The 27,688-nt window shown below is 39.4% G+C and overlaps 1 protein-coding gene across 8 annotated transcripts in view; it reads right to left on the reverse strand.

The window, feature by feature from the left end:
- FREM1 (FRAS1 related extracellular matrix 1) overlaps nt 1–27,688 on the reverse strand; it is a 163,349-nt gene that overhangs the window by 94,998 nt on the left and 40,663 nt on the right. For all 8 annotated transcript variants that reach the window (XM_074330369.2, XM_074330368.2, XM_074330367.2 and 5 more), the window contains exons 8-14: nt 25,875–25,983; nt 15,920–16,051; nt 13,505–13,849; nt 12,737–12,879; nt 2,564–2,760; nt 1,795–1,885; nt 276–443 (exon numbers count right to left, since the gene is read on the reverse strand). In XM_074330369.2, the coding sequence (XP_074186470.2) occupies nt 276–443; nt 1,795–1,885; nt 2,564–2,760; nt 12,737–12,879; nt 13,505–13,849; nt 15,920–16,051; nt 25,875–25,983 (1,185 nt within the window). The remainder of the gene's footprint in view (nt 1–275; nt 444–1,794; nt 1,886–2,563; nt 2,761–12,736; nt 12,880–13,504; nt 13,850–15,919; nt 16,052–25,874; nt 25,984–27,688) is intronic.

Genomic DNA, 27,688 nt, shown 5'->3' on the forward strand with positions numbered 1-27,688 from the left:
GGATCAGCATGTGAAATTCAGTGGAAAGGAAAGGGATTCTTATAAAGCTTTGAAAAGAATGCCAAATTCAGCAACTGGAAAATCTCGCTTTATAAATAGAAAGTCCCATGGGAGGTGAAGGACTCCCCTCCCATTCTTTTCTTCCTACATGTAGCTAGAAAATAAAAAGTTCTTTAAAATAGCCTAAAGACAGGTCAGCATTTCCAATAAGTTTTAAAGTCTTTCCTTGCTTTCTTTACATCCTCCTTCCTTTTCATCCTTCATATTGTACATACCTCAGGAACTTGGTTGTCCACTGGAAGAATCGTGATATTAAAGCAGATCCCGTGCAAAGTGCCACCATGCTGGTTACTGATGGAAAACGTGAACTGGACGTGTTGGAGGTGGGGGCCTATGTCATGCATAGGTGGCATATAGGCCACTTTCATATGGTTTACAGCATCCTGAAAAGCAAATTGAGACGGACACATGGGTGCCAGTTTTCAAGGGTCAGAGATTTTCAGAGCTCTAAGTCTAAGAGAACCATCATGGTGAGTGATATCAAACTTTGTTTGCCACCATCATCAATTTGATGATTCCAGAAAGATCTATTTTCTAAGTCACCTTTTCTAAAAATCAGGAGGGAAAATGACAAAGAAATTAAGTAACTATATCAAGTGCTGGAAGCCAGCCAGCTCTGAAAGACAGGAGACTGGAATTTTAACCCAGCTCTGTCGTAAGGAGAGCTTATGCGTAAGCTCTACTACTTTAAATAGCTGTGTGATACTAGTCAGTCTACTTAACCTGCTAGGCCTCTTTTTCCTTATCTGTAAAATTGATAAAATGGTCATACTTCCCAGATGGGGTAGACGTACTCATTTACAACTTCTAACTCCAGTGAGATTAGGCATAATGAAGCCGCAAGCTACGGAGGTGGCCACTATCTGAGCACTCATCACCATTACGTGACCCCTGTGGGGATCTAAAGAGTAGATTCCACAGGAGTAGGGAGACGACCGATAAGAATTTTGGAAGGTAGAAGATGTTATGGGTTGAATTGTGTCCCCCTTCAAAAGCTATGTTGAAATCCTAAGCCCCAGTGCCTCGGAATGGGACCTTATTTGGGAATAAGTTTGTTGTAGATGTAATTAGTTAAGGTGACGTCACAGTGGAGAAGAGTGGGCCTTTAATCTAATCTAACTGGTAACCTTACTCATATAATAAGAGAAGAGACACAAACAGGAAGAAGGTGGCCATGGGATGACAGAGGCAGAGGTTGGAGCAATACACCTACAAGCCACAGAATGTCAAAGATCATCATCGGCAAACCACCAGTAGCAGGAAAAGGCAAGGAAAGATTCCAGTGCATGGTTTCAGAAACAGCACGGTCGTGTCGACACCTTGATTTCAGTCTTTCAGGCTTCAGAACTGTGAGATAATAAATCTCAGTGGTTTTAAGCCACTCAGTTTGTGGCACGTTGGTATGGCAGCTCTAGCACCCTAATATTAGGTAAACTGGATTTGGTGGAATAAAAACCTATGCGCCAGGTCTCTACATCACAGCCCTGCTGCTGGCAAAACAGTGCAAAAGTCTGTTGAATTACAACAAGATTTGGAAATCATATCCAGGTTGATCAAACATTGTCAAATGAATGTCACATGCTTATTGCAAATGTACAAGCAAAAAAGATAAAGACATAAAGCATCTGTAATAGATGTCAAAGGCCAACATCTAGAAGAGCAATACTGGGAACACCAGGACTTCTCAGAAGACACTTCCATCATAGTCTTCAACATTTTAGCATAGCCTCCTACCTGAGTGAATGACTTTAGGCCCAGGGCTGCAGGATTTTTGGTTAGCTTTGGTATGCTGTCCACCATGAATAATTTCCCAGCATCCAAGTGTCTAAAGAGAAATACAGGAGAACATTTTCACTCATTTTCCAGGTAACAAAAATTAAGTCAAATAGCCTACAACCCATTTAAAAAAGAAAAAGCACAACAGTTCATTGTGGGAAGAACTCAAATGTTCCATCTTCATATTCTCTCTTTGTGTTGGGGGGGGGCGGTTCTCACCTTAAGTCCAATCTCATCAATGTCATTCTTATTAATGCAAAAAGTATGTACAATATTTTCTACTTTGCCATCATGAAAGAGTACCTTTATTCTCATTCTAAAAATGTTTCCTCTACCTGATACAAGCCTGAGGTGTATTCACACCACTTTCCGGATTGGAATCATAGAATATGACCATTCTGCGGCCTGTTATATCTTAAATTAATGTTATAACGATTCAATGAATTTTACTAAAAAGAAGAAAGAAGCATGCTTTTTAGGAAGGGGATTAAAGACTGCTTTAAGCCTACCTAAGCTGAAGACACTATAAGATACAGGTCACTTACCCACTAATACCACTTTTGAAGGGAGGTATAAGTTTCAGATTAGAGTAAATGCTGAATTGAATTTAAATTCATGTCTGACGAACAAATTGAACCACAGTACTATGCACTGACACTTTTGACTCTGCAGTCCTATCACACAAACCTGCACTAACAGCCCAGGTGATGACTTTTCATAGAGATACCTGTGGTGGAAGGAGAAAAATGGAGGAGTTGTTATTGTATAGAGCAGCAACCTGTCATACGATTCTGTATCTATAAAATGTAGCTGTTTCTTAGTTATGTAGGCCACGTCAGTTTCCTTGACAACCAAATTCCGAGAAACTCCAGGTGCCTCTTTTGGAAGCTGGTCATCCACTGGAGTGATATGGATTGTCACCACCTGGAAAGAAATTATCTGTATCATTAATTTGAAATACCAAAAAGACACCAAAGAAAACATCCCAATCACCTCGTCACAGTGATTTTTGATGACTTTCAAAAACTGTCATTTATAATATACTTCCAATGAAATGATTCAGGAGCTATTAAGAACGTGAGCCAAAAATTAAACATTCTCCACCCATTTTATATTTTAAGAATGTAATTATCACAAGTCTAATTAATGCAGTCATAAGTGCTATAGAATGGGTATTTCTACATCTCCCTTCCACCAACAACCTGTACTTTCTTACCTCCCTCTACTCATTGATTCTAGAAATCTTGACATTACTTTTGGTTCCCCCCTTCTCCACCTACATATGTGTAACACACCTCCCAGGGTTTCTACTTATAAAATTCCTACAGTGACCAAATCCCCTCCCACCCCAGCAGTCATTCCTACTGTTACTGGCCGAGCTCCAGTTCTCATAATTTCTTCCTTATGTTATTGCAACAGCTTTCTGTTAGCCCTGACTCCAATAGCTAATCTAGACTTACATACCTCTAATGTTATCTTTTTTTAAATGCAAATCAAATCAGGTTATTCACCTTGTCAAAAATCTTAAGCAACCATTCAGAAGGGACAGAATTATTCAAACTCCTTAGCATGCTATCTAAGACTCGCTACAGTTTGTTTTTATTTTTGACTTTTGTAGTGACTTTTTTGCCAATATTATGTTTTTAAAATTATTTTTTACATATTTATTGTGATAAGACATATATAACCCTCCATAGTTTAGACAATCTATTTTTCAACTTCATTTTTACTCCTTTCAACATTAATCCAACACTCTAGTTGTACACAAAGGACTGGGTTTTCAAACACGCCTCTATGCTTTGGATCATGTTGTTTCTTCAATCTGGAATGCTTTTCTCCTGCTTTCTCCGGAGTTCTTCTTATAATTGAAGGCTCTTCTTGAAAATTTCCCTAATTTCTCAGCTGGAAGTAACTGTTCCTGAATTTTGCTTATCCCTCAACAAACATTACTTCATGGTCCTATATATTATTAGTAGTTTCCACATCAGTCTTTCCTAGACTGAAAGTTCCATAAGAGGAGGCCCATAGTATAGTACAAATCACAAGGAATTTGGTGGTGAACAGACAATTAAACTCCTGAGTGTATCACTTAGTAGCTACTGATCTTGAATAAGTCACTCAATTTTTTTAAATATCAATTTTCTTGTATATAAGTTAAGCATAACATTGGAAACCTAACGGAGTGGTTATGAGGGCCAAGTATCACTACGTAGATAAAATATCTGGGACATAGTAGGTGCTCAATAAAAATTACTTTCGTCTCTGTAGCTCTACCACAACTGGTAGGGTATTCTGCAGGTAGAAGCACATCATTGGTGTTTGCTAACTAAATGAGTCAACATGCCCTTGTAATCTTAAGCATTTTTAAAACCATACTCACAGGTTTAGATGCTGCTACAGGGCAAGGAGGATTTGCAACCAGGTTTTATCATCACATTTTCTTACAATAATCCTCAAGTGGTGTGAGAAAGCATTTATTTACTGTCTCTTAAAATGGTACATTTGCTTGGTATTGTGGGTATTCTTGCCCTGGTTTTGATTTATTTTAACAAATTTAATATTTTAATTTAATCAATTTATTTTAATAAATTTAATATTGTCACTGAAGCATTGATCAGCAATGCCAATTTTGTTTACAATAATGGTGTTCATAATACCCAATTTGAAAGCGAAGAGAATTCCTTTTTAAAGTGACGTACAAAGCAAAAACTAAAACATGGTTAAGCTTTTACTATGATATGGAAAATACTAGAACATCAGCTTGGCCACTTACAAGCTGTGTTCCCTGGGGCAAATCACTGAACTCCTTTGGGGTCAGTTTTTCTCTCTGTACACTGGGAACAATAACAATGGCTATTACACTGAAATGTTGTCAGGATCAAATGAGATTGCTGGTAGTACAGTGAGTACTTGGTAGGAGGTGCTCAATAAATTAATTCCCTGTCTCCATCCTTCATTACTTTTACAAAAGTGTACAGCACATTTACTACTCCATTATGAAGCATTTCAATAATTAAACACTAAAGCCAGTCATCAAAATAAAGGAACACAATGACAACCATTTTTCGAGCCTCCTGGAGTCTGTGTCACAATTTTTTTTCCAATTATAGTTTTTTGCTAATCTACAAAGTTCAGAAATTCTCTATGGGGCCCTCCCAGCCATAGTGTGGATCAGTGAGGCTCCACTTAATTGAAAAACTGGGTTTAATAAGGAAACAATAGTTATTGTGCCTTCAAAGAGACCATTTTCCATGCTAATTTATTCTCCAATGTATTCTTTGTATAAAAAGAATGTACAAGCATGCTTTTTTATACCCCTGTAGTAATTCTTGGTGGGCACATTTTTCAACATGCTTTATGATCCCCTAAGTTGATGTGTCTTTACATATTTATGCATGTTTAAACAATTACTCTGTGTGTGTGTGTGTGTGTGTGTGTGTGTGTGGACGAGAAAAATCCTATTTGAAGAAACTCCATAGAGAAATAAAATGTTCTCATTTTACTGAAATTTGGTTATAAAAAGACATTATTAAATACCCATTTCCAGAGAATGGAAAACTAGTGCCCAGACCAGTCACTGGGCTCTAGCTTGCTGGCTTCCCCTATATGCCTCCTGTCTACTTATTGCCATAAGCACCCACAATACAGACTTGCAGGGAATCAATCAGACTTCAGTATACAAAATGACAAAGCCTAACCTTGACCCTCAGAATCATATTCATAATATATGTGACTTTCTTGTCGACCTGGGTTCTTGATCCTTTCTCTGCCCAGAGCTTTGATTCCTGCCTGATTCTTTACCTTACATCTTCCTTTAAATTACCCAGTGTTGTTTCTCAGCCCAGGAACTTCTTCCAATGCCAGTTGTGCCCACCCCACTTTCTGGCCTGACTTCTGATAAATGCCCACCCCCTGGGTGCCTGTTCTCTCATCCTGTCACATTTCATTGCTCCCTTCCACGTCACCGACAGGACTGTGTGGCATCTGCTTCCTTTCTTACTCTGCTTCTTAGTCCTCTTTCTGCTTCTTTCTTCTATCCTTATTTTGTGCACTCCATTTTACTTCTAATGTTACTCTCTCTATTGGTTTATGACCTAAGGCTTAAGCTCTATAAAGCCCGCTACTGAGAAGGATAAAAAAGGAAATATTTTTCAAAAGCAAATTGAGTGGATGAGGCTCTATTTGGTGACAGTAATGACAACCAATATAAAAAGAGGGAGGGAGTTTCTTGCCGATACGTAGACCCCTCTTAGGTGCATCAGATATGCAGGAACATCTCTCAGTAGGAATATTCAGTTGGGAAGGATAAGAGGAGGTAAGGGGCATCCCTGCTTATATAACTTCCTTCCAGCTTTAATTATATTGTTTCTCACCTAAGGATATGCTTGGTTTCAGCCTCCATCAAAGGAAGTGTTCTAATAGCATGACCTAAACAATCCTGTGCCTTAGTTTAATCTACAGTGACTGTGGAACTTTCTGATTACAACAGCTCCCATCAAGTAATCATCTTCTCTGGACTTTTAGTTGAACAACTGAAAGTTACAAATTTTGTTGACTATTTTAAATACACTTTTATTTGTAGGCCATGACTAGATACTTGTCCAAATTGAAGACGTTATAATCAGAAAACTATATCATCATTTACATCCTTTAAAAATTGGAGTTTCAGGGCCAGCACAGTGGCTCAGGTGGTTAGAGCTCCGTGCTCCTAACTCTGAAGGCTGCCGGTTCGATTCCTACATGGGCCAGTGGGCTCTCAACCACAAAGTTGCCAGTTCAATTCCTTGAGTCCCGCAAGGGATGGTGGGCTCTGCCCCCTGCAACTAAGATTGAACATGGCACCTTGAGCTGAGCAGCCGCTGAGTTCCCGGATGGCTCAGTTGGTTGGAGCGTGTCCTCTCAACCACAAGGTTGCCGGTTTGACTCCCGCAAGGGATGGTGGGCTGTGCCCCCTGCAACTAGCAACGGCAACTGGACCTGGAGCTGAGCTGCGCCCTTCACAACTAAGACTGAAAGAACAACAACTTGAAGCTGAACAGAACCCTCCACAACTAAGATTGAAATGACAACCACTTGACTTGGAGAAAAGCCCTGGAAGTGCACACTGTTCCCCAATAAAAATCCTGTTCCCCTAAAAAAAAGAGATTTAAAAAAAAAAAAAAAAATGGAGTTTCAGTGAAGTTATCAGGATTCTACAACACAAAAATGTTTATAGCACACACACACAAAATACATGTTTTGTTCTATTTTTTAATAATTTTTTTAAATTTTTCAATTAAAGTTAATATACAGTATATTAGTGTTAGATGTAAAACATAGTGATGAGACATTTGTGTAACTTATGAGATGGTCACCTCAATAAATCTAGTCCCATCTGATACCATAGTTATTACAATATTATTGACTATAAACCTTATGCTATACTTTATATCCCCATAACTATTTTGTATCTACCAGTTTGTACTTTTCCACCCTTCACCTTTTTCACCCAGCCCACCACACCCCTCCTATCTGGTAACCCTCAAAATGTTCTCTGTATCTATGAGTTTGTTTCTGTTTTGTTTGTTTATCTTGTCCTTTAGATTCCAGATATAAGTGAAAAAAAATGAAGATAGTTTAAGGCGCCTCTGGTACAGCATCAAGTGTCCCAGAAGGTGAAGAGAGAAAGGAATCGAAAACCTATTTGAATAAATAATGACAGAAAACTTCCTTATCCTGGTGAAGAAAATAGACATATAAGTCCAAGAAATGTAGACAGTTCCAAGCAGATGAACCCAAAGTGGCCCACACCAAGACACATCATAATTAAAATGTCAAAGCTTGAAAACAAAGCAAATCTTAAAAGCATCAAGAGGAAAGCAGTTATGGTTACCTATAAGGGAGCTCCCGTAAGACTATCAGCTGATTTTTCAACAGAAACTTTGTAGGCCAGAAGGGATTGGCACAAAAAATTCAAAGTGATGAAAAGCCTGGACTTACAACCAGGTTACTCTACCTAGCAACACTATTATTTAGGATTGAAGGACAGATAAAGAGCTTCCCAGACAAGAAAGAAAAAGCCAAAGGAGTTAATCAACCCCAAACAAGTATTACAAGAAATGTTAAAGAGACTTCTTGGAGAAGAAGGAGAAGGAGAAAAAGAAGGAAAATTATAAATAATAAAATGACAATAACTGCATATCTATCAACAATTAATATAAATGTAAATGGATTAAATACTCCAATCAAAAGATAGCTAGCTGAATGGATAAGAAAACAAGACCTTTGCTTATGCTGCCTATAAGAGACTCATGTCAAATCAAAAGACACACACAGACTGAAAGTAAAGGGATGGAAAAAGATATTTCATGAAAGTGGAAATGAAAAAAAAAAAGGCTATGGCAGCAATACTTGTACCAGACAAAATAGACTTTCAAACAAAGGCTATAACAAGAGACAAAAAAGGACCCAGTAATCCCACTTCTAGATACTATCCAAAGAAACCCAAAACACAGTTTGAAGGGACATGTGCATCCATATGTTCATTGCAGCATTATTTATAGTAGTCAATATATGAAGGCAACCTGGGTGTCCCTGAATAGATGAATAGATAAGAAGAGGAGGTACATATATACAATGGAATATTACTCAGCCATCAAAAATAATGAAATCTTGCCATCTGTAACAACATGGTAGGACCTAGAGGGTATTATGCTGAGTGGAGTAACTCAGACAGAGAAAGCAAATGTCATATCTTCTCCTTCTGGGACACTTGATGTTGTACTAGAGGCCCCTTAAACTATCTTCATTTTTTTTTTTTTTGGATTCCTTTTTCTATTTTCTGTTCTATTTGGGTGTTTTCTGCCACCTTATCTTCTAAATCACTGATTCAATCCTCTGCTTAGTCTAATCTACTGTTGATTTCCTCTGATGTATTCTTCATTTCAGTTATTATATTCTTTATTTCTGACTGGTTCTTTTTTATGTTTTCTAGCTCCATTTTTATGTTTCCTACCTCTTTGCTGAAGCTCTCACTGAAATCACTGAACATCCTTATTACCAGTGTTTTGAACTCTGTATCTTTTAGATTTCTTATCTCCAATTTGTTTAGTTCTTTTTCTGGAGCTTTGTTCTGTTCTTTCATTGGGACATGTTCCTTTGTCTCCCCATTTTGGCTGCCTCCCTGTATTTGTTTCTATGTATTAAGCAGAACTGCCATGTCTCTCAAGACAGTCTCATGTAGTATGTGTCCTACGGGGCCCTGTGACACAGTCTCCCTGGTCACCCGAGCCAGGTGCTCCATGTGTGTCCCTTTGTGTGGATTGCGTGTGTCCTCCTTATTGTAGTTGATCCTTGGTTGCTGTTTGCATATCAATAGGGAGGATTGACCCTCAGGCTGGTTGATTATAAGAACTGGCGGTGATTACAGTGGAGGAGCTATTACGCAGGGGCTGACCCTACGGATTAGGATTTACTTTAGCAGCGCTCTGGTGCCTGCCCAGTCTGCCTTTTGGGTGTGTCATCCCTCAGAGGCAGCCAGGTGGTGCTCCAGATTGGTCCAAAGGGTCTCCTGGGAGGGGCCCTGCCACAGGCCAAGTTCAGCTTCAGCCTGCACCCTGCCCAGGTTGGCAACCTGGAATGAGCCACAAAGCAATCCACAGATGGCCGCCACCTGCACTGTGCTTGAAGGGGCCTAAGAGAGGCTAAGCTGTGAACCGAGGCCAACTGCCACTAGTGCTGGTGTGACACCAGCCCATTCCGTGTCTCTGCCCCTCCTACCAGTCTCAACATGCCTTCTTCTGGATAGCCTTAAGTTGTAGGACTTCTGTGCAGCTAGACTTCAGGTCAATCTCAACGATGGCTGTTCTGTAGTTTAGTTGTAATTTTGATGTGGTCATGCGAGGAGGCAAGCAGCGCATTTACCTACTCCACCATCTTGACCAGAAATCCTTGTTCTACTTCTTTTGTTCTTATGAATACACTGATTCCTGGAAACTCTGAAGAATAAACCTTTGTACTTACTACCTCCTCATCGCACTGACTCCTCAGTTTCTACCAAATGTTTCAGTCTTCTTATTTCCTCCTATGTTCAATAAAAGTTGAAAGAACAGGAGTCCACTTGGGGCCAAGACATAGTTCTTGAGATTCTACTAAGTCTGATACCAAGGCCTGAAGACACACAGATGAATAGTTCAGGATTCTTTGAGCTCATCAGTGAGCTCAAAGTTAATCCAATAAAACAAATAATAGCCTCACATTATAGTGATTTTATATCAGATCATATAAAAATACCAGCTGACCCAGCCTGAGGGAATTGTGGAAGGGGGACATCAGAAAATGATTCCAGGAGCAGGTGATATTATGGTGTAGAGCAGCAAGTCCATAGTCTGGAAAGGAACTAAGCTAGAGCTGCCACAAATCAGAAGAGGGAGAATTTGGGGAAAATTGATGCTAGGTGGATTCTACTAAATGTGCTGCTACTGTATCAAAGGATTTTAATTGTCCTAAATTAAAAGGATCTCTTCTATTCTTAAGAGACCATGTGAGGGATTCTGATAATCTAGTCCCGAAAAGATGAAAGTTGGAAGTAAAGCAATGGCAATGGGGTGGGGAAGCAGAGACAGATGAGAGAAATTCATCCAGCAGATTTAGTAAGACTTGTTGACTAATTGGTTTTTCAGATATTGAGAAACAAAGGAGTTAGAGATGGTTTCAGAGATTCTAGTTACAGTGGTTTTGTGCAAGTTTTGAGGTAAATATACTAAATGTCTTGTGGACATGGTAAGTTTAAAATGCTAGTGAGATATACATGTGGAGATGTCAGATAGAGAGGTGGGTGCACAAGGCTGAGCTGGAGAATATTCAGGAGCCAAAAATAGGTGGTATAGGAAGACAGAGCAAATGTATACATTCTCTCTGTCTGTCAACATAGATTAAGAAAATGAAAGCAAAGAAAAATGTGATTATGATCCTTGCTTAGAAATCCATCCATCAGAAGAAGTAACCTTATCACTGATCTACAGTTTTTAGTCTGACTTATTTGCCAAGATTTAGAAATAGTTTTGTTTCAATGAAGTCACTGTGGTTTTTATTTTAGAGGGATCTGACAACTACATTGAGCTGAAATATGATATAAATAAAAATATGACCTATAAAATATATGATAGCAGAAGAGGAAAAAGAAGCCATGAGTTTTCTATTTTCAAAAAGGCATAGAGTCTGCTAAAAGTGATATGGTATTCTAGTCAGAAAGAAAACTCAGTTTGAATAGCTAAAACAGAAGGGTTAGAAATAAATCCTATTAATAGTTGCCATTTTGGATTATCAAATCAACTAAATTCTCAATCAAAAATGTAACCTAGGGGGCCGGCCCGGTGGCTCAGGCGGTTGGAGCTCCGTGCTCCTAACTCCGAAGGCTGCCGGTTCAGTTCCCACATGGGCCAGTGGGCTCTCAACCACAAGGTTGCCAGTTCAATTCCTCGAGTCCCGCAAGGGATGGTGGGCATCGCCCCCTGCAACTAGCAACGGCAACTGGACCTGGAGCTGAGCTGCGCCCTCCACAACTAAGACTGAAAGGACAACAACTTGAAGCTGAATGGCACCCTCCACAACTAAGATAGAAAGGACAACAACTTGACTTGGAAAAAAGTCCTGGAAGTACACACTGTTCCCCAATAAAGTCCTGGTCCCCTTCCCCAATTAAAAACAAACAAACAAACAAAAAAAAAACACCTTAAAAAAATACATAGAAATAGTTATTTAAAAAAATGTAATCTAGAAATCGTGCATAATACATTGATGAAAATACGGGCCTGTTATTTGTAAAGGAGTTGATTTGTTATTCAATAAGCAGTTGAATCGAGAATTTTCTCATTCATTCTCCATTTCCTCTTAACAGGAATCACCTACTTCCTTCAGTTTCTGGGTTCTCTGACATCATTCTTCCTAATCACCCCTTTTTTGTTACCTTCATCTTTGCAAACACATGAACAGCTCAATGTCCATGTATGCATTAGCTAATGTGAATTGACTGTGAGATGAGAAGACATTATATAACCAACAGGGATACCTACTTTCAGTAGTCATTCTAGGACTGGTTCAAGATTTGCTTAGATCCCTATGCATGCTATCTTCCAAGATAATAAGTATAAACTGTCTAGGAAAAAAACTACATGTAGCAGGTCACCATTTATTTTCAGCTCTCTTTTTTCTGCTCTTACCGCCAACCACTCTCTCCTTGCAAAGAGTCTACTCCTTTATAGTTGTCCAGACCATACACTGATTCCATTTGCTGTAATTTCTTTATAGAATGCCTCCTTAAATCTATATCTGCATTCTATATATTTAAATGACATACTTGAGTGGTAGCAAAACTCCTAGTTCTTCAAAAGCAACAATAAATAATAGCTAATTTATTTATTGAGTACTTACCATGTGCCAAAAAGTTCTCAGTATTTTGTATATAACATCTTGCCCTCACAATCACACTATAAGGAAGTTGTATTATTCCATTTTAAAGATGAAAAAACTGAGGCACAGATCAACCAGTTAATTAGTGTCAAGGACAGAAGAGAAACATAGACTGTCTAACTCCAGAGCCTATACTTTAACCACTACACATAAAATGTCACCGTTTTCTTTAGTGCCATGAGGCCAAAAAATTTTGTGAGGTGTTCTGTACAAAAGGGTCCCACTGTTAAATAACCTTGGAAACACCACATTCATGGAAATTTATAGAACTCTTTAGAAAAATAAATGGAAGAGAAGTGATGTTGCAAAGAAATTGACTTAATTTTGCTTAATCTGTTGCTTCTCAGACTTTGAACACTGAAACCTATTTTCATGTAGTTTCTAATAACATCTCCCAGAACTGATATCTGTGGACAAGATTTTGGGAAAGTGTTTAGAGATGGCCTCTTACCTGTGGCACTGAGAAATTTGGAGGTTCATGGCTGTCCCACAGGACAAATTCAAAAGAATCGTCAAAGATTTCTCCACCAAAGTGACGATAGTAAATAATGCCATTAAATAGATCCCTCTGAAGGAAGCCAGGGATAGGATAACCTGTTGGGTCCATAAAACACCAAATATTTTTGTAACCATCTGCCAGGCATTGGGGTATAAAGATATAGGACTTATCTCCAAGTCTTCTCTGCTCCATTCTGCATATGTTGTATATATCCAAGGAATCTTCATTAACAGTTGTTAATCAAAGATTATAAATAATAAAGCAGAAAAATTAAAATTGCCACACCTGTCTTAAAATACGTAGAGAAATTAGCATTAGAAAAATATTTTTAAGAAACGTAGTCTTAAGGAACACTAACTACTTGATCCCTGTTTTGTTACTCCTGACTACTTTAAGACGTGGTTGTAAAATTATTCTAATAAGCAAATATCATTCATGAAATTACTTTATCAATAACCTAGAATAGGCCAAATATCTCTCTTCAAACTTATTTGTTCTATCACTGTGCTTGGCAGTCTTAATTTTTCATAGTGTAATGGTTACCTTCAGGCCCAGCTCTAGAACTTTCCAGATGCCCATCCTTGGATAGATCAACTTAGCTTCTCTACGTTTCAGGCTTCCCATCTATAAAATGGGGATACTAATTGTATCTTACCTCATAAACTTGATTTCCACCTCTGCACGAATTCTGACACAAATGATCTTACTGCCAGAACTTACCTATCAGGCCTGGCCCTGGCTTCTTCATAATCTCTCCAGCCTGCGGTGGTTTTGTGATATTAAAGAAGATGTAGTCATCACTGGAGTCTATGTCTGAAGCTCTCAGCATGGACCCCTGGACCAGTATGGTCTGTCCCTCCTCCAGTTCAATCACAACATTGTTTATGAGGAACGGGGGGCTGTCATCTTTGGGCAAGATGTTGATAGGAAACTTATGGCGGATGCTATGATGGCCATCAAATATCCGGAAGACCACAAAGTCTTTGGTGGAGTCACTGTCATCATGATGATAGCGAACGACTCCAGCCTGCAGGTCAGCCACAGTGAAGAGAAATCCTTTCCCGCCTAAAGGAGAGAGCAGAGATGGCACTGATTGAACGAGGGGGTGCAAAGGCTGCACTTGTAGTGAAAGCAGCACTAGACAAGAGGGCTTTAAGGAAAGTGGTGCAGCTGAGACTTCCCTGGCCTGGAAAAATGACAGACTGTTTAGTGGGCTCTGGGCCCCCACAGACCTGGTTTTGAACACTGCCTGTAACACTTAGTAATAGCTGTGCAGACTTGGGCATGGTATTTAACGAATCTGAGATTCATTTAGAAAAAGGGAATACTAGCTACTTCTTATTCCCTAGCATGGACGAGAGAACTTAAACAATCGTAAGCCTACAATAAATGGGACTTATTCTTTAACTCGCTGTTATCATCCTACATGGTGGCACTTCTTAGAAGTGTGGTCTTGAACCACCAGCATCAGCATTATCTAGGAAGTTGTTAGAAATGCAAGTTCTCAGGCCCTACCCCAGACCTACTGAATCAGAAATTCTGGAGGTGGGGCCCAGCAATATGTGTTTTATCAAGCCTCTAGGAGGGTCCAAGGCATGCTAAAGTTTGAGAATCGCTAAAGCTTGGGTAGCAAATGGCCTAGGTTCAAAATCCCAGTTCTGCCACTTTCTAGGTATATGACCTCCAAGAAGTCAACTTCTCCAAGTCTCAGGTTCCCCATTTGGAAAGTGGGAATAATAATAGTACCTCACTTTGTAAAGTTGAATGAAATAAGATAAAGCATGTAGAATGCGTTGCACTGTATCTGGCACAAAGCAAATGCTTAATAAATATTAGCACTGTTTTCTTATCTCCTGTGGGCCCAGAATATCATAGTGTTATGGGCTACCATTCTACATTTCATTTTGCAGCATTAATAAACATTCCTCCACTCTGCATAAACTATTATAGATCTTGATGGCTGGTGCCGCATTACTCTCCCCACACCATAGGTACGTTTGTGTTGAGGATCTCATGGAATAACGATTAAACACTAGTATAATAGCACTATAAGTTACTTGCCCAATAGCCACTTTCTGCTTCTTCCTCAGCACCAGAACCCTAGTTCTATTTGGAATGGCAATATGATCATTTTCTAAAAATGATGTCCCCAGACTCCGTTGCACTTAGGGGTAGTATGTGAGATGGTAGGAGTCGTAAGTAAAAGTCACTGTATCATACTCCGGTTGTTAAAGAGAGCAAACTTAGACGGCACAACGTTTTTCATTCTCTTCCTCGAACGCAGACCAGAGCCTGGAGGTACAGGCGCCATCTTGTGACCACTGACAGAGCAGAAAAGCACTTCTGGCATCATGGATATGGAATACCTACCTACCTCTGGACAATTTGTCACATGAGGAAAAAAAATGAATTTTTAAGCCACTGTAGTTGGGTTTCCCTTACATGCAGCTGAACATCCTCCCTTCCTGATACACCCAGTCTTAAGCTGACCTCCCCCTGTCCTGGGACTAGACAAGAGAATTTGTCATTTTATTTCGGTTTCAGCATTTCCTAACCACAACTGATGATAAATAAGAGCTCTCGTTCTGCATTATTAGGCGAACTAACAGGATAATTGGATTAAATCTTCTAAGCTCATAAAGTATGGCTATTATTTTTATTAGGCCCATTAACCTTAACTACCACCCTTATAATTATAATCATAAACTCATTTTCTTTAAACTATAGTAATTGCTTCTAACATCATCATAACAAAATGATTATCAAAGTATTTTTTTAAAAAAAAACATGTTTTTTTGTTTGTTTGTTTTTCAACACATTTCTCTGAAGCAGAAAAATGAGAGGGAAATATTTTGTCTTCCGACTATAAGATAATCAGTTAAAGAGTATATGTAGAAGAAGCCCTACAAAGTATATTAGCTTTAAATAATGAGCTAAGGCACTGCTCATAAATGGTCATCCACTGATGTGAACACCCTAACACAAAAGCCAACTGTTTCAAGATCTCCACATTTTGGAGATATAACAATTCATTTAGGAATGGAGCCCAAGAAATGCTTCATAGATCTTATTAAATATGCTTTCGGAGAAAGTACGTCTTGGGTTCTTTTCTAGGTTAAAAATGTTGGTCATCACCTCTTACTGTGAGCCGTCCATGCTGCAGGCCATCCACAGTGACTAGCTGGACAGCGCGAATGTCATCATTGTCGACAATCTGAAACTGTTCCCAAGTGATGGCCCGCGACTGGCCCTCCAGGAGATTCAGACCTACAGGACAAAATAAAAATGTCCTGCAAAGTTCTATGATATGCCAACAAGCCTACTTGAAGACAAGATTAATGAATTTTAACTCACAGAACTAGCTGAAAATTGTATCTTCAAAAGCTTTTCAAGAAACTGGAATTGAGCTGTTAATTTAGTAATATTTTTACTTTCAGTACTATTACCTCCAATCTGACATCTGGTTCCTTATGACATATCCTTTAGAGACATGATAGTCCCAGAAAATAAACACCAAAGGAAAGAACAGATACTATGTTCACGGGGATCTCTAGTTCAATAAGGTCCACAAGGAGTTTTTCAAAGGCTATATCCACATATTCTGTGGGCAAAACAGAAGTTCTTTTACATATACCCTATTTCCCCGAAAATAAGACCTAGCTGGACCATCAGCTCTGATGCATCTTTTATTAAGCAAAAATTAATATAAGACCCGGTCTTATATTATTAGATAAGACCCAATCTTATATTATAATAAAATAAGACCGGGTCTTACATGAATTTTTGCTCCAAAAGATGCATTAGAGCAGACTGTTTGGCTAGGTCTTATTTTGGGGGAAACACGGTACAGTTGACCCTTGAACAACCGGGTTTGAACTGTGCAGGTCCACTTATATACAGATTTTTTTTTCAATAACTATTATGAATTTATTTTCTCTTCCTTATGATTTTTCTTAATAACGTTTTCTTTTCTCTAATTTATTGTAAGAGTACAATATGTAATACATGTATCACATACAAAATATGTGTTAATCAACTATTTATGTTATCAGTAAGGCTTCCAGTCAACAGTAGCCTATTAGTAGTTAAGTTTTGGGGGAGTCATAAGTTATACACAGATTTTTGACTACCTGGAGGGTCAGCACCCCCAACCCCCATGTGTTGTTCAAGGGTCAGCTATAATTTATGAGTTCGTAATTAGCCCAAAGCACAGAGAATGTAAAGTGGTTAAATATGCATATACAGAGCTACTGTACTAAGACAGTGCTCAATGGTGCTAGATGTAAAGTGTCTGACATTCTATAATGAGGGCTGTATTTTAGTTTAGACTCTAATAAGGAAGGGACTTTTGAACTAAAGGAATCAAAATAAAACCTTTTCCTTGGACGCAGCGCGCTGGAGGAAATCTGGGGAAAGAGAGAGCGTGCTCCTCAGAACAAGAATAAAGATTCCAGACTGAATACTCCAGTGAGAGACAGGGAGCTGTAGCATCATTGACCCTTCCCATTACCCATCAGAGCTGGGAGCCAACAGATTACAGGGAGTCTTGAAAGGGAGCAGAACTTTTTAAAGAAACAGCTGACAAAATTTAAAGACAATGTGACTTCCGGAAAAATGGCGGCGTGAGGTGAGCCTCTGTAAAGCTCCCCTGGAATTTACAATGAATCGAACAACAAAAACTCCACAAAGGACTCCCTGCACAGCAGACAGGCAAGACGAAGAGGCCCACTACTGACTGAAATCACCTACAGGTGGGAGATTCGCGCGAGTGGAGGGAGGAGGAAAGGGAGAAGTGCGCGGAGATGGAGCCGCGCAGGCGCAGGACGCAGACCTAGCTCAGTGCTCCGAGCTCACTGCATCCCGGAACTACCACAGCTGCCGGAGAGGGAAGAACTCGGACTGCTAGGGCTCCGCTTATGGCCCACAGGGCTGAGGGGACAGCATATACCACGGCTGAACCCAACGCTCACGGCAGAGACCTCGGAGAAAAGACTGAGGGAAAAAGGCTGCAAACGGTGGTTTAAGCCCGCACTGCCGAGCAGAGAACGGAGCCTTAGGCACTGAGACTAGCCGCCCCCTCCCACCCCTCCCAGAGCTCGCCCCGCCCCCACCTGCCCGGTGCTAGAAGCGAAACAGTAGCAGTGTCGGATCAAAACAACAGAAAATTTGCTGTTTTGAGAACTGTGGGCCGCAGACACAAATTCGCAGCCCAACTGGTTCCGGCAAAGGGGAGGGAGCCGTGGAAGCAGGACCGGCTGTGGTGGTGGTCGCCGCCATTGCTCTGGGCCACCTCTCACAACTTACCCCGCCCCTGACCCCACCTATCTGGGTGGATCCCTGCAGGAGTAAACAGAACTGCTGAAACATACGGGCTCTGAATCAGGAGCTGGAAGAGCTTTGGAACATCAAAAGCTCTCCGCATACCCACCGGGACGCTGCTCCCTGTGACCTAGACGAACTATTAACAGAGGAGAAGCCCGTCTCCCAGGGAATCCCCCCATTGTGTGAGAAGCAGGAATAGTGCAGAGAAAACAGCACTACCATGTGGGAGAAGAAAAATAAATTGCAGTTGGAGACATAATAAGACATTCTACCAACAAGTACTGGAAAACAAAAGAAAGACCTCTTCCTATCAACCTGTTGCAGAAGTCACTCCTGTAGATGTCTAGGAAGAGAAATAGTAAACCAGTAATCACCATGAATAACCAAGACAACAAGATAGCTCAGAAAGAAAGTGAAAAATCTCCAGAGAAGGCACTTAAAGATACAGAAATATGTGACTTAAGTGACAGAGAATTCAAGATTGCAGTTCTGAAAAAACTCAACGAGATACAAGAAAACACAGATAGGCAGTTAAATGAACTCAGAAACTCAATCAAAGAACAGCATGAGCATTTTACGAAAGAGATTGAAATTTTAAAAAAGAACCAAAGAGAATTTCTGGAGATTAAGAACTCAATAGAAGAAATTAAGAATGAAATAACCAGCTTAGGTAGTCGAGTTGACCAGATGGAGGAAAGAATCAGTGACATCGAAGATAGAAACCTGGAAATTCCACAGATAGAAGAAGAAAGAGACTTGAGACTTAAAAGAAATGAAAGAACTCTACAAGAACTTTCTGACTCCATCAGAAAGAGCAATATAAGAATAATGGGCATACCAGAAGGAAAAGAAAGAGAGAAGGGAACAGAGAATATATTCAAACAAATTGTCAATGAGAACTTCCCAAATTTGTGAACAGAACTGGACCCTCAAATCCAAGAAGCAAATAGAACACCTAGTTACCTCAATCCCAACAGGCCTTCTCCAAGGCACATTGTATTGAAGCTGTCTAAAATCAATGACAAAGAAAGAATCCTCAAGGCAGCCAGGGAAAAGAAGACGGTAACTTACAAAGGAAAGCCCATTAGATTATCATCAGATTTTTCAGCAGAAACTCTACAAGCCAGGAGGGAGTGGAACCAAATATTCAAACTATTGAAAGAGAGAAATCATGAGCCAAGAATAATTTATCCAGCAAAGATATCCTTTAAATATGAAGGAGGAATAAAGACCTTTCCAGACATACAGAAGCTGAGGGAATTTTCTAATACATGACCTGCACTACAAGAAATACTAAAGGAGGCTATTCGACCACCATCAACAGGGACAATTTGTGGCAACCAAAACTCAAAAAGGGGGAGAGTAAAGGCCTGAACCGGAATATGGGAATGGAGAAAGTAAGCGTGCTGAAGAAAATGGAATACTCTAAATATCAAACTTTCTTTTACATAAACTTAAGGGTAACCACTCAAAATAAATCCAGAATTGAAATATATACTGAAATAAAAGAAGAAACAGAGGGAAACATCATAGAATACCACCACACAGAAATAATAGACAACAACAAAAAGGCAAAGAAACAATGGAGACACAGCCTTACCAGAAAACTAAAGATAGAATGACAGGAAATCCTCACATATCAATAATCACCCTAAATGTAAATGGACTGAACTCACCAATAAAAAGGCACAGAGTAGCAGATTGGATCAAAAAACTAAACCAAACCATATGCTGTCTCCGAGAGACACATCTCAGCTACAAGGACAAGCATAGACTCAAAGTGAAAGGGTGGAAATTGACACTCCAAGCAAATGGTACCCAGAGAAAATCAGGTGTAGCCATAATGATATCAGATGAAACAGACTTCAAGGTGAAAAAGATAACAAGAGACAAAGATGGACATTTCATAATGGTGAAGGGGACTGTACAACAAGAAGACATAACAGTCATCAATATTTATGCCCCCAATCAGGGAGCACCGAAATACACCAAGCAACTACTAACAGAACTAAAGGGAGAAATTGACCAAAACACAATTATACTAGGGGACTTAAATACATCGTTGACAGCTATGGATAGATCATCCAAACAGAAAATAAATAACGAAATAGTAGCCCTAAATGACACATTAGATGAAATGGACATAATTGACATTTATAGAGCACTTCATCCTAAAACATCAGACTATACATTCTTTTCTAGTGTACACGGAACATTCTCAAGGATAGACCATATATTGGGACATAAAATCAGTCTCAACAAATTTAAGAAGATTGAAATCGTACCATGCATATTCTCTGATCACAAGGCTTTGAAATTGGATATCAACTGTAAAAAGAAAGCGGGAAAAAACACAAATACATGGAGACTAAACAACATACTTTTAAAGAAGGACTGGGTCAAAGAAGAAATTAGAGGAGAGATCAAAAGATACATAGAAACAAATGACAATGAAAATACATCCTACCAAAATTTCTGGGATGCAGCGAAAGCAGTTTTAAGAGGGAAATTTATCTCATTACAGGCCTATCTCAAGAAACAAGAAAACTCCCAAATAAATAACCTCATGTTACACCTTAAAGAACTAGAAAAAGAAGAACAAGTAAAACCCAAGGTCAGCAGAAGAAAGGAAATAATAAAAATTAGAGCAGAACTAAATGAAATAGAGAACAAAAAGACAATAGAAAAAATTAATGTGACAAAGAGCTGGTTCTTTGAAAAGATTAACAAAATTGACAAACCCTTGGCTAGACTTACTAAGATAAAAAGAGAGAAGACACTGATTAACAAAATCAGAAACGTAAAAGGGGAAGTTATCACGGACACCACAGAAATACAAAGGATCATCCAAGAATACTATGAAGGACTATATGCCACCAAATTCAACAACCTAGAAGAAATGGACAAGTTCTTAGAAACATATAGCCTTCCAAGGCTGAACCATGAAGAACTGGAAAATCTAAACAGACCGATCACCAGTAACGAAATTGAATCAGTCATCCAAAACCTTCCCAAAAGCAAAAGTCCAGGACCAGATGGCTTCACTAGTGAATTCTACCAAACCTTCAAAGAGGATCTAATACCAATTCTGCACAAACTCTTCCAAAAAATTGAAGAACAGACAGTACTCCCTAACTCATTTTATGAGGCCAACATTACCCTGATACCAAAACCTGGTAAGGACAGCACAAAAAAAGAAAACTACAGACCAATATCTCTAATGAATACCGATGCAAAAATCCTAAATAAAATTCTAGCAAATAGAATACAACAATGCATTAAAAAGATTATTCATCACGACCAAGTGGGGTTCATCCCCGGGGCACAAGGATGGTTCAACATACGAAAATCCATCAATGTGATACATCACATAAACAAAATAAAGGACAAAAATCATATGATTATATCAATTGATGCAGAAAAAGCATTTGACAAGATACAACATCCATTTATGATTAAAACACTTAATAAAATGGGTATAGAAGGAAAATACCTTAACATAATAAAGGCCATATATGACAAGCCCTCTGCTAATCTCATAATTAATGGAAAAAAACTGAAGCCCTTTGCTCTATGTTCAGGAACACGACAGGGATGTCCCCTATCACCTCTGCTTTTCAACATAGTGGTGGAAGTCCTTGCCAGAGCAATCAGGCAAGAGAAAGAAATAAAAGGCATCCAAATTGGGAATGAAGAAGTTAAATTATCACTCTTTGCAGATGACATGATGCTATATATAGAAAACCCTAAAGACTCCACCAAAAAGCTATTAGAAACAATCAACGAATACAGTAAAGTTGCCGGCTACAAAATCAATGCACAAAAGTCCATTGTCTTCCTATATACTAACAATGAAATCTCAGAAAAAGAAATACAAAAAACAATTCCTTTTGCAATTGCAGCAAAAAGAATAAAATACCTAGGAATGAACTTAACCAAGGATGTGAAAGACCTATATGCTGAAAACTATAAGACATTTTTGAAAGAAATTGAAGAAGACACAAAGAAATGGAAAGACATTCCGTGCTCATGGATTGGAAGAATCAACATAGTTAAAATGGCCATATTACCCAAAGCAATATACAGATTCAATGCAATCCCCATCAAAATCCCAATGGCATATTTTAAAGAAATAGAACAAAAAATCATCAGATTTGTTTGGAACCACAAAAGACCCCGAATAGCCAAAGCAATCTTAAGAAAAAAGAACAATAATGGAGGTATCACACTCCCTGACTTTAGCTTGTACTACAGGGCTACAATAATCAAAACAGCATGGTATTGGCAGAAAAACAGACACATAGACCAATGGAATAGAATTGAGAACCCAGAAATAAAACCACATAAATATGGACAGATAATTTTTGACAAAGAAGCTAAAAACATACAATGGAGCAAAGACAGCCTCTTCAATAAATGGTGCTGGGAGAATTGGATAGCCACGTGCAAAAGAATGAAACTGGACTGCTATTTGTCACCATGTACCAAAGTTAAATCAAAATGGATCAAAGACTTAAGCATAAGACCTGACACAATAAACTGCATAGAAGAAAACATAGGTACTAAACTTATGGACCTTGGGTTCAAAGAGCATTTTATGAACTTGACTCCAAAGGCAATGGAAGTAAAAGCTAAAATAAACGAATGGGACTATATGAAACTTAAAAACTTCTGCACAGCAAAAGAAACCATTGACAAAATAAAGAGGCTACCAACCGAATGGGAGAAGATTTTTGCAAACAGTGCCTCCGATAAGGGGCTAGTATCCAGAATATACAAGGAACTCATGCAACTCAACAACAAAAAAACAAACAACCCAATTGAAAAATGGGCAGAGGACCTGAAGAGACATTTCTCCAAAGAGGACATACAAATGGCAAATAGACATATGAAAAAATGCTCAGCATCACTAATCATCAGAGAAATGCAAATCAAAACCACAATGAGATATCACCTCACCCCAGTCAGAATGGCTATCATCAACAAGACAAATAGTAACAAGTGTTGGAGAGGCTGTGGAGAAAAAGGAACCCTTATACACTGTTGGTGGGAATGCAGACTGGTGCAGCCGTTATGGAAGGCAGTGTGGAGGTTCCTCAAAAAATTACGAATAGAATTGCCATATGACCCAGCAATCCCTCTCCTGGGTATCTACCCCAAAAATCTGAAAACATTTAGAGATAAAGACACGTGTGCTCCAATGTTCACTGCAGCTTTGTTTACGGCGGCCAAGACATGGAAACAACCAAAATGTCCTTCGATAGATGAATGGATAAAGAAGTTGTGGTATATATACACAATGGAATACTATTTGGCGGTAAGAAAAGATGATATAGGAACATTTGTGACAACATGGATGGATCTTGAGAGTGTAATGCTGAGCGAAATAAGTCAGACAGAAAAAGCAGAGAACCATGTGATTTCACTGATATGTGGTATACAAACCAAAAACAACAAAAGAACAAGACAAACACATGAGAAACAGAAACTCATAGACACAGATAATAGTTTAGTGGTTACCAGAGGGTAAGGGGGGGGTGGGGGGTGGGAGATGAGGGTAAGGGGGTTCAAATATATGGTGATGGAAGGAGAACTGACTCTGGGTGATGAACACACAATGGGATTTATAGATGATGTAATACAGAATTGTACACCTGAAATCTATGTAATTTTACTAACAATTGTCACCCCAATAAATTTAATAAAATAAAATTTAAAAAAAAAAAATTTAAAGACAGTGTACTGGGACGTCCAGTTAGCGCTTCCCCTCAAAACTACCCAGTCTCCCTTGCCATCCTGATCGTTTGCCAGCTTTCCAGCTGCAGCAGCCCCACGAGGGTTCCCACAGTCCCCACAATTTTAAAGCCTTGGCTGCCCCAGTTACCTCGTCTTCTGATCTGTTTATCTCACTGCCTTCTGAGGCAAGGGCCTGATTTTGCCATGACTCCCTTGAGACTGTGGCCAGGTCCTACACCATGGGGCTCAGAGAGTTTGTGCAGTGGCTGTTAGGAGGGGCCAGGTAACACACCTGGACATGTGGGAGTTAACATCCAGTGAGGCAAACTGACCGTGATGAGACAGGAAATGAGAAGGAGTTGACAGACTGTTCACCCTTTCTCCATCCCACCCAGCTCCCCCCACACACAGTGGTTCCATTTCTTCCTGGAGACATCAGCACTATCAAGCCCTCAGCTTTCTTTTCTTATAAAGCAGTGACCAGCTCAGTCTTACTACCTTGACTTCCCTTTTCCCCTTACTCTAGTTTTCAGTGCCGGGTTAATGCATACACCCTGCCTCAGGGGCTGCTGCTAGGGAACCTGGGCTAAGGCATGCAGCATATTTAGAAAAAGGAAGGAAGGAAGGAAGGAAGGAAGGAAGGAAGGAAGGAAGGAAGGAAGGAAGGAAGGAAGGAAGGAAGGAAGGAAGGAAGGAAGGAAGGAAGGAAGGAAGGAAAGAAAGGAGGGAGGTACAGGGGAAGGAGAAGTAGATATAAAGAATCTCTGACTGGTAATAAGTGTTGTGAAGCCAAGAGTGGACAGTATGGCAAAGAACAAGACCTCATGGGACACAGCAAAGCAAGCAAGAGGACTAGAAGCATATATAACAACATATTAAGTGATTATGGCTTCATGGTGGAGTAATAAATCATTTTATTCATTCATACTATTTCGTTTATTTATTCATGACCATTCATCACTTATTCTATTTAATGTGCTTTCCAAGTTCTCAATGATGAACATATAAGTTCATAATAAGTAAAAATTCATTTTGAAAAGGATCCTAATGTCCAAAGTAGCCAAAATCAGATTTAGAGCTCGCTTAACATGCCAGGGCTTCACAAATCACAAGCCCACATGCAGACTATTAAGTCTCTATGCTCAAGCATAATATACTTAATATGTGTTATTACTAAACTTTAGGTTACCAGTTCTTTCGTTGCTCTCATTATCCCGCTAACAAAGGTAGAGTGGGACCTAGAAGTAGAATTATAAACCAAGGCTGCTCAACCAATATTCTTCATCTCTACTGAAATTCACATGCATACAAACACGTATGTGTGCATGCATGTACCCACACATGCACACACACACATAAACACAAGAGGCAACTCGTTTAAGCTCCTACCTGAGAACTAAAATCAAACACATGGACTATCCCCTTAACAGAACCTACCACTACTGCTTATAAATATGTTTTGAACAGTATTGACAGGATTAGTGGGGGGAAAAAAAATCTTCATTGACATTCTACATTTCCATCTGACCTAAATATATACATTGCATTATAAGTCCACTCAGAAATGAGAGGCAGAGCATTCTTTTCAAACAAATAAAGCAGTGTAAGCTCTTACTTACGTATTGTGCTTTCCATGCAACCCAACTTAAACACAGGACAATGTACAGGGCACCAATCTATGCCTTCCTTCTATCCCTCTGAACAATTACAGTCAGAGACCTTTTCTCTCCGTCTAACTGCAGCTTGGTATTACATACAGTCACCTTTTTGCCTCATCCAGGTGAAAGTTGTCTTTTTGGCTTATCTCCTGCAGAGGAAAGAACTTGTCTCCAGCACTCAGGAATCCTGGATTTAAATTTCTCACCCTGCCAGTAAGAAAAACAAAACCCAAACCAACTATCTGATGCCCCTAACCTGTCTGGGTTTCTGTCTCCTCACATGTGAAATGGGAATAAAACCGCCTTTCTTTCCCGACCCATATACTTTGTCTTCCCTTTGGGGCTATGTGGCTTGAACCCCACGTGAGCTTCACCTGTGTTCCAGGACACTCGCGGGGCGTCGGTATCTGCTGTTCTGACAGAGATGTGGACTATAATCGGCGCGCTCCTTTCAAAGAAGAAGTCATACACCTCCAACTCCACCTGCAAGCAAACAGTTGCATATGAACCACACATTGAAACGTTCTAGGATAACATACCACTGCGTCTGGGGTATACACTACAGATGGAAGCAACACAGATTCAGGTTTCTGCTGCTGCCTGATCTCATTTTTTGACAACCTGATCTCACTTTTTCGGGCTCTAGATCTTGTTCCTTAGTTTAGTCGCATTTAAAAATTTTCCTCTCCATAAAAGAATGTCTTACCCTGAAATAAGCAAATATGTAGAAGACGTGTCGCTGCATTTGCTCAGGAGTCGACATCAGTCCAGCATCATACCAATCGAACCTCTCTCAAAGGTATGGGGTCTAGGTATGGTTCTCAACGGGGGGTGACTTCGTCCTGTCTCCCCAGGGGACATCTGGGAATGTCTAGAGACATTTATGGTCTCACATATGAGTGTGGAGGGGGTGCTATTGGCATCTAGTGTACAGAGGCCAAGGACTATAACATCCAACCATGCATAGGGATAGCCCCACAACAAAGAATTATCTGGTCCAAAATGTCACTGGTGTTGCTATTAGGAGACCCTCATCCAGAGGCATCTATCCTTCTATAATAAACATCTAGATTTTATTTGTTCCCATGAAATCCATAACTACTCAGTGGGGCTATATGATAAGTTTTAAGCCTTATTATGTGATATGTATGTATTTCACCAGGTGTTAACAGAGAAGAATGTGGTATAATACAAAAATGGAAGATACACTGCCTACTTCTGAAGGATGTACAATGCATTTGAAAGCATAAGAGCAATTATCAAACAGCAACATATCAGCAAATACAACACATCAAAAGAAACAGATTCAAGGGTGCCAATGCAACAGACTAAAAATGAAACTACACCAAGGTGGGTGATATATTTCTGGAAGTATAATGTAAATATTTATTAGGTTGAGCCATACAAAATTGTATGCTATGTACTAAGGAATTGTCTTCTCAGTACATGTAGTACGTAATGAAATGACTGAATTTTCCAAAGAGGCCTGAAAGAATAGATTGCCTTGGTGTTATAGCCCAGAGAAGGGTCAGTGAGATTCAGGAGCACAGGCCATTGCTCAGCTCTCAGAAATCCCATCAGAGGCAGCCAAATGTACAAAGTGCCACAAAATGCACTTCCAGCCCACAAACATCTGAAAAGTGTATAATCTCCACTGAAAAAAAATCAAGTTACCTTCTAATGACAACAAAAAATCACACATTTGAACAAATTCTGCTTTAAGATTACATTATGCAATGCCAAAAAAAAATGCACACAGGAAGTGGCAGAGTAGCAGTGCTTCATTTGAGAGCTTGAGGTAAAACTGGACATCTAATGAGAAATTACTTCATAATATGGAAGGAATGAGAGGCAAGGGTGGGAAAGAAACAAAAGCTGCCACTTGCTATTATGAAATGAAGTAAATAAAAGCAAAGGGCAAAATACAATACTTATAGTCTGAAGTCTTTTGTCTGCCCTTGAAACTAAATGCTGCAAATGCCTAAATTAGATGGAGGACAATTTGGTAACCCCAGGGACACTCACGTCCCTTAATAAACCTGAACTCAAGTCTGTATCAATCTATCCATTTAAATTGTCCAACCTGTTTGAATCAACCTGCTGTAGGTCTTTAAGTATGTGAAGGATTATTATGTGCAACTCTGTAAGCAGTTGTTCTTCACTCCCACTGAATACAAAACAAGAGGAA

Source organism: Rhinolophus sinicus, chromosome 16 (genome assembly GCF_057876585.1).
Source record: "Rhinolophus sinicus isolate RSI-liver-muscle chromosome 16, RSI-T2T, whole genome shotgun sequence".
NCBI lineage: Eukaryota > Metazoa > Chordata > Mammalia > Chiroptera > Rhinolophidae > Rhinolophus > Rhinolophus sinicus.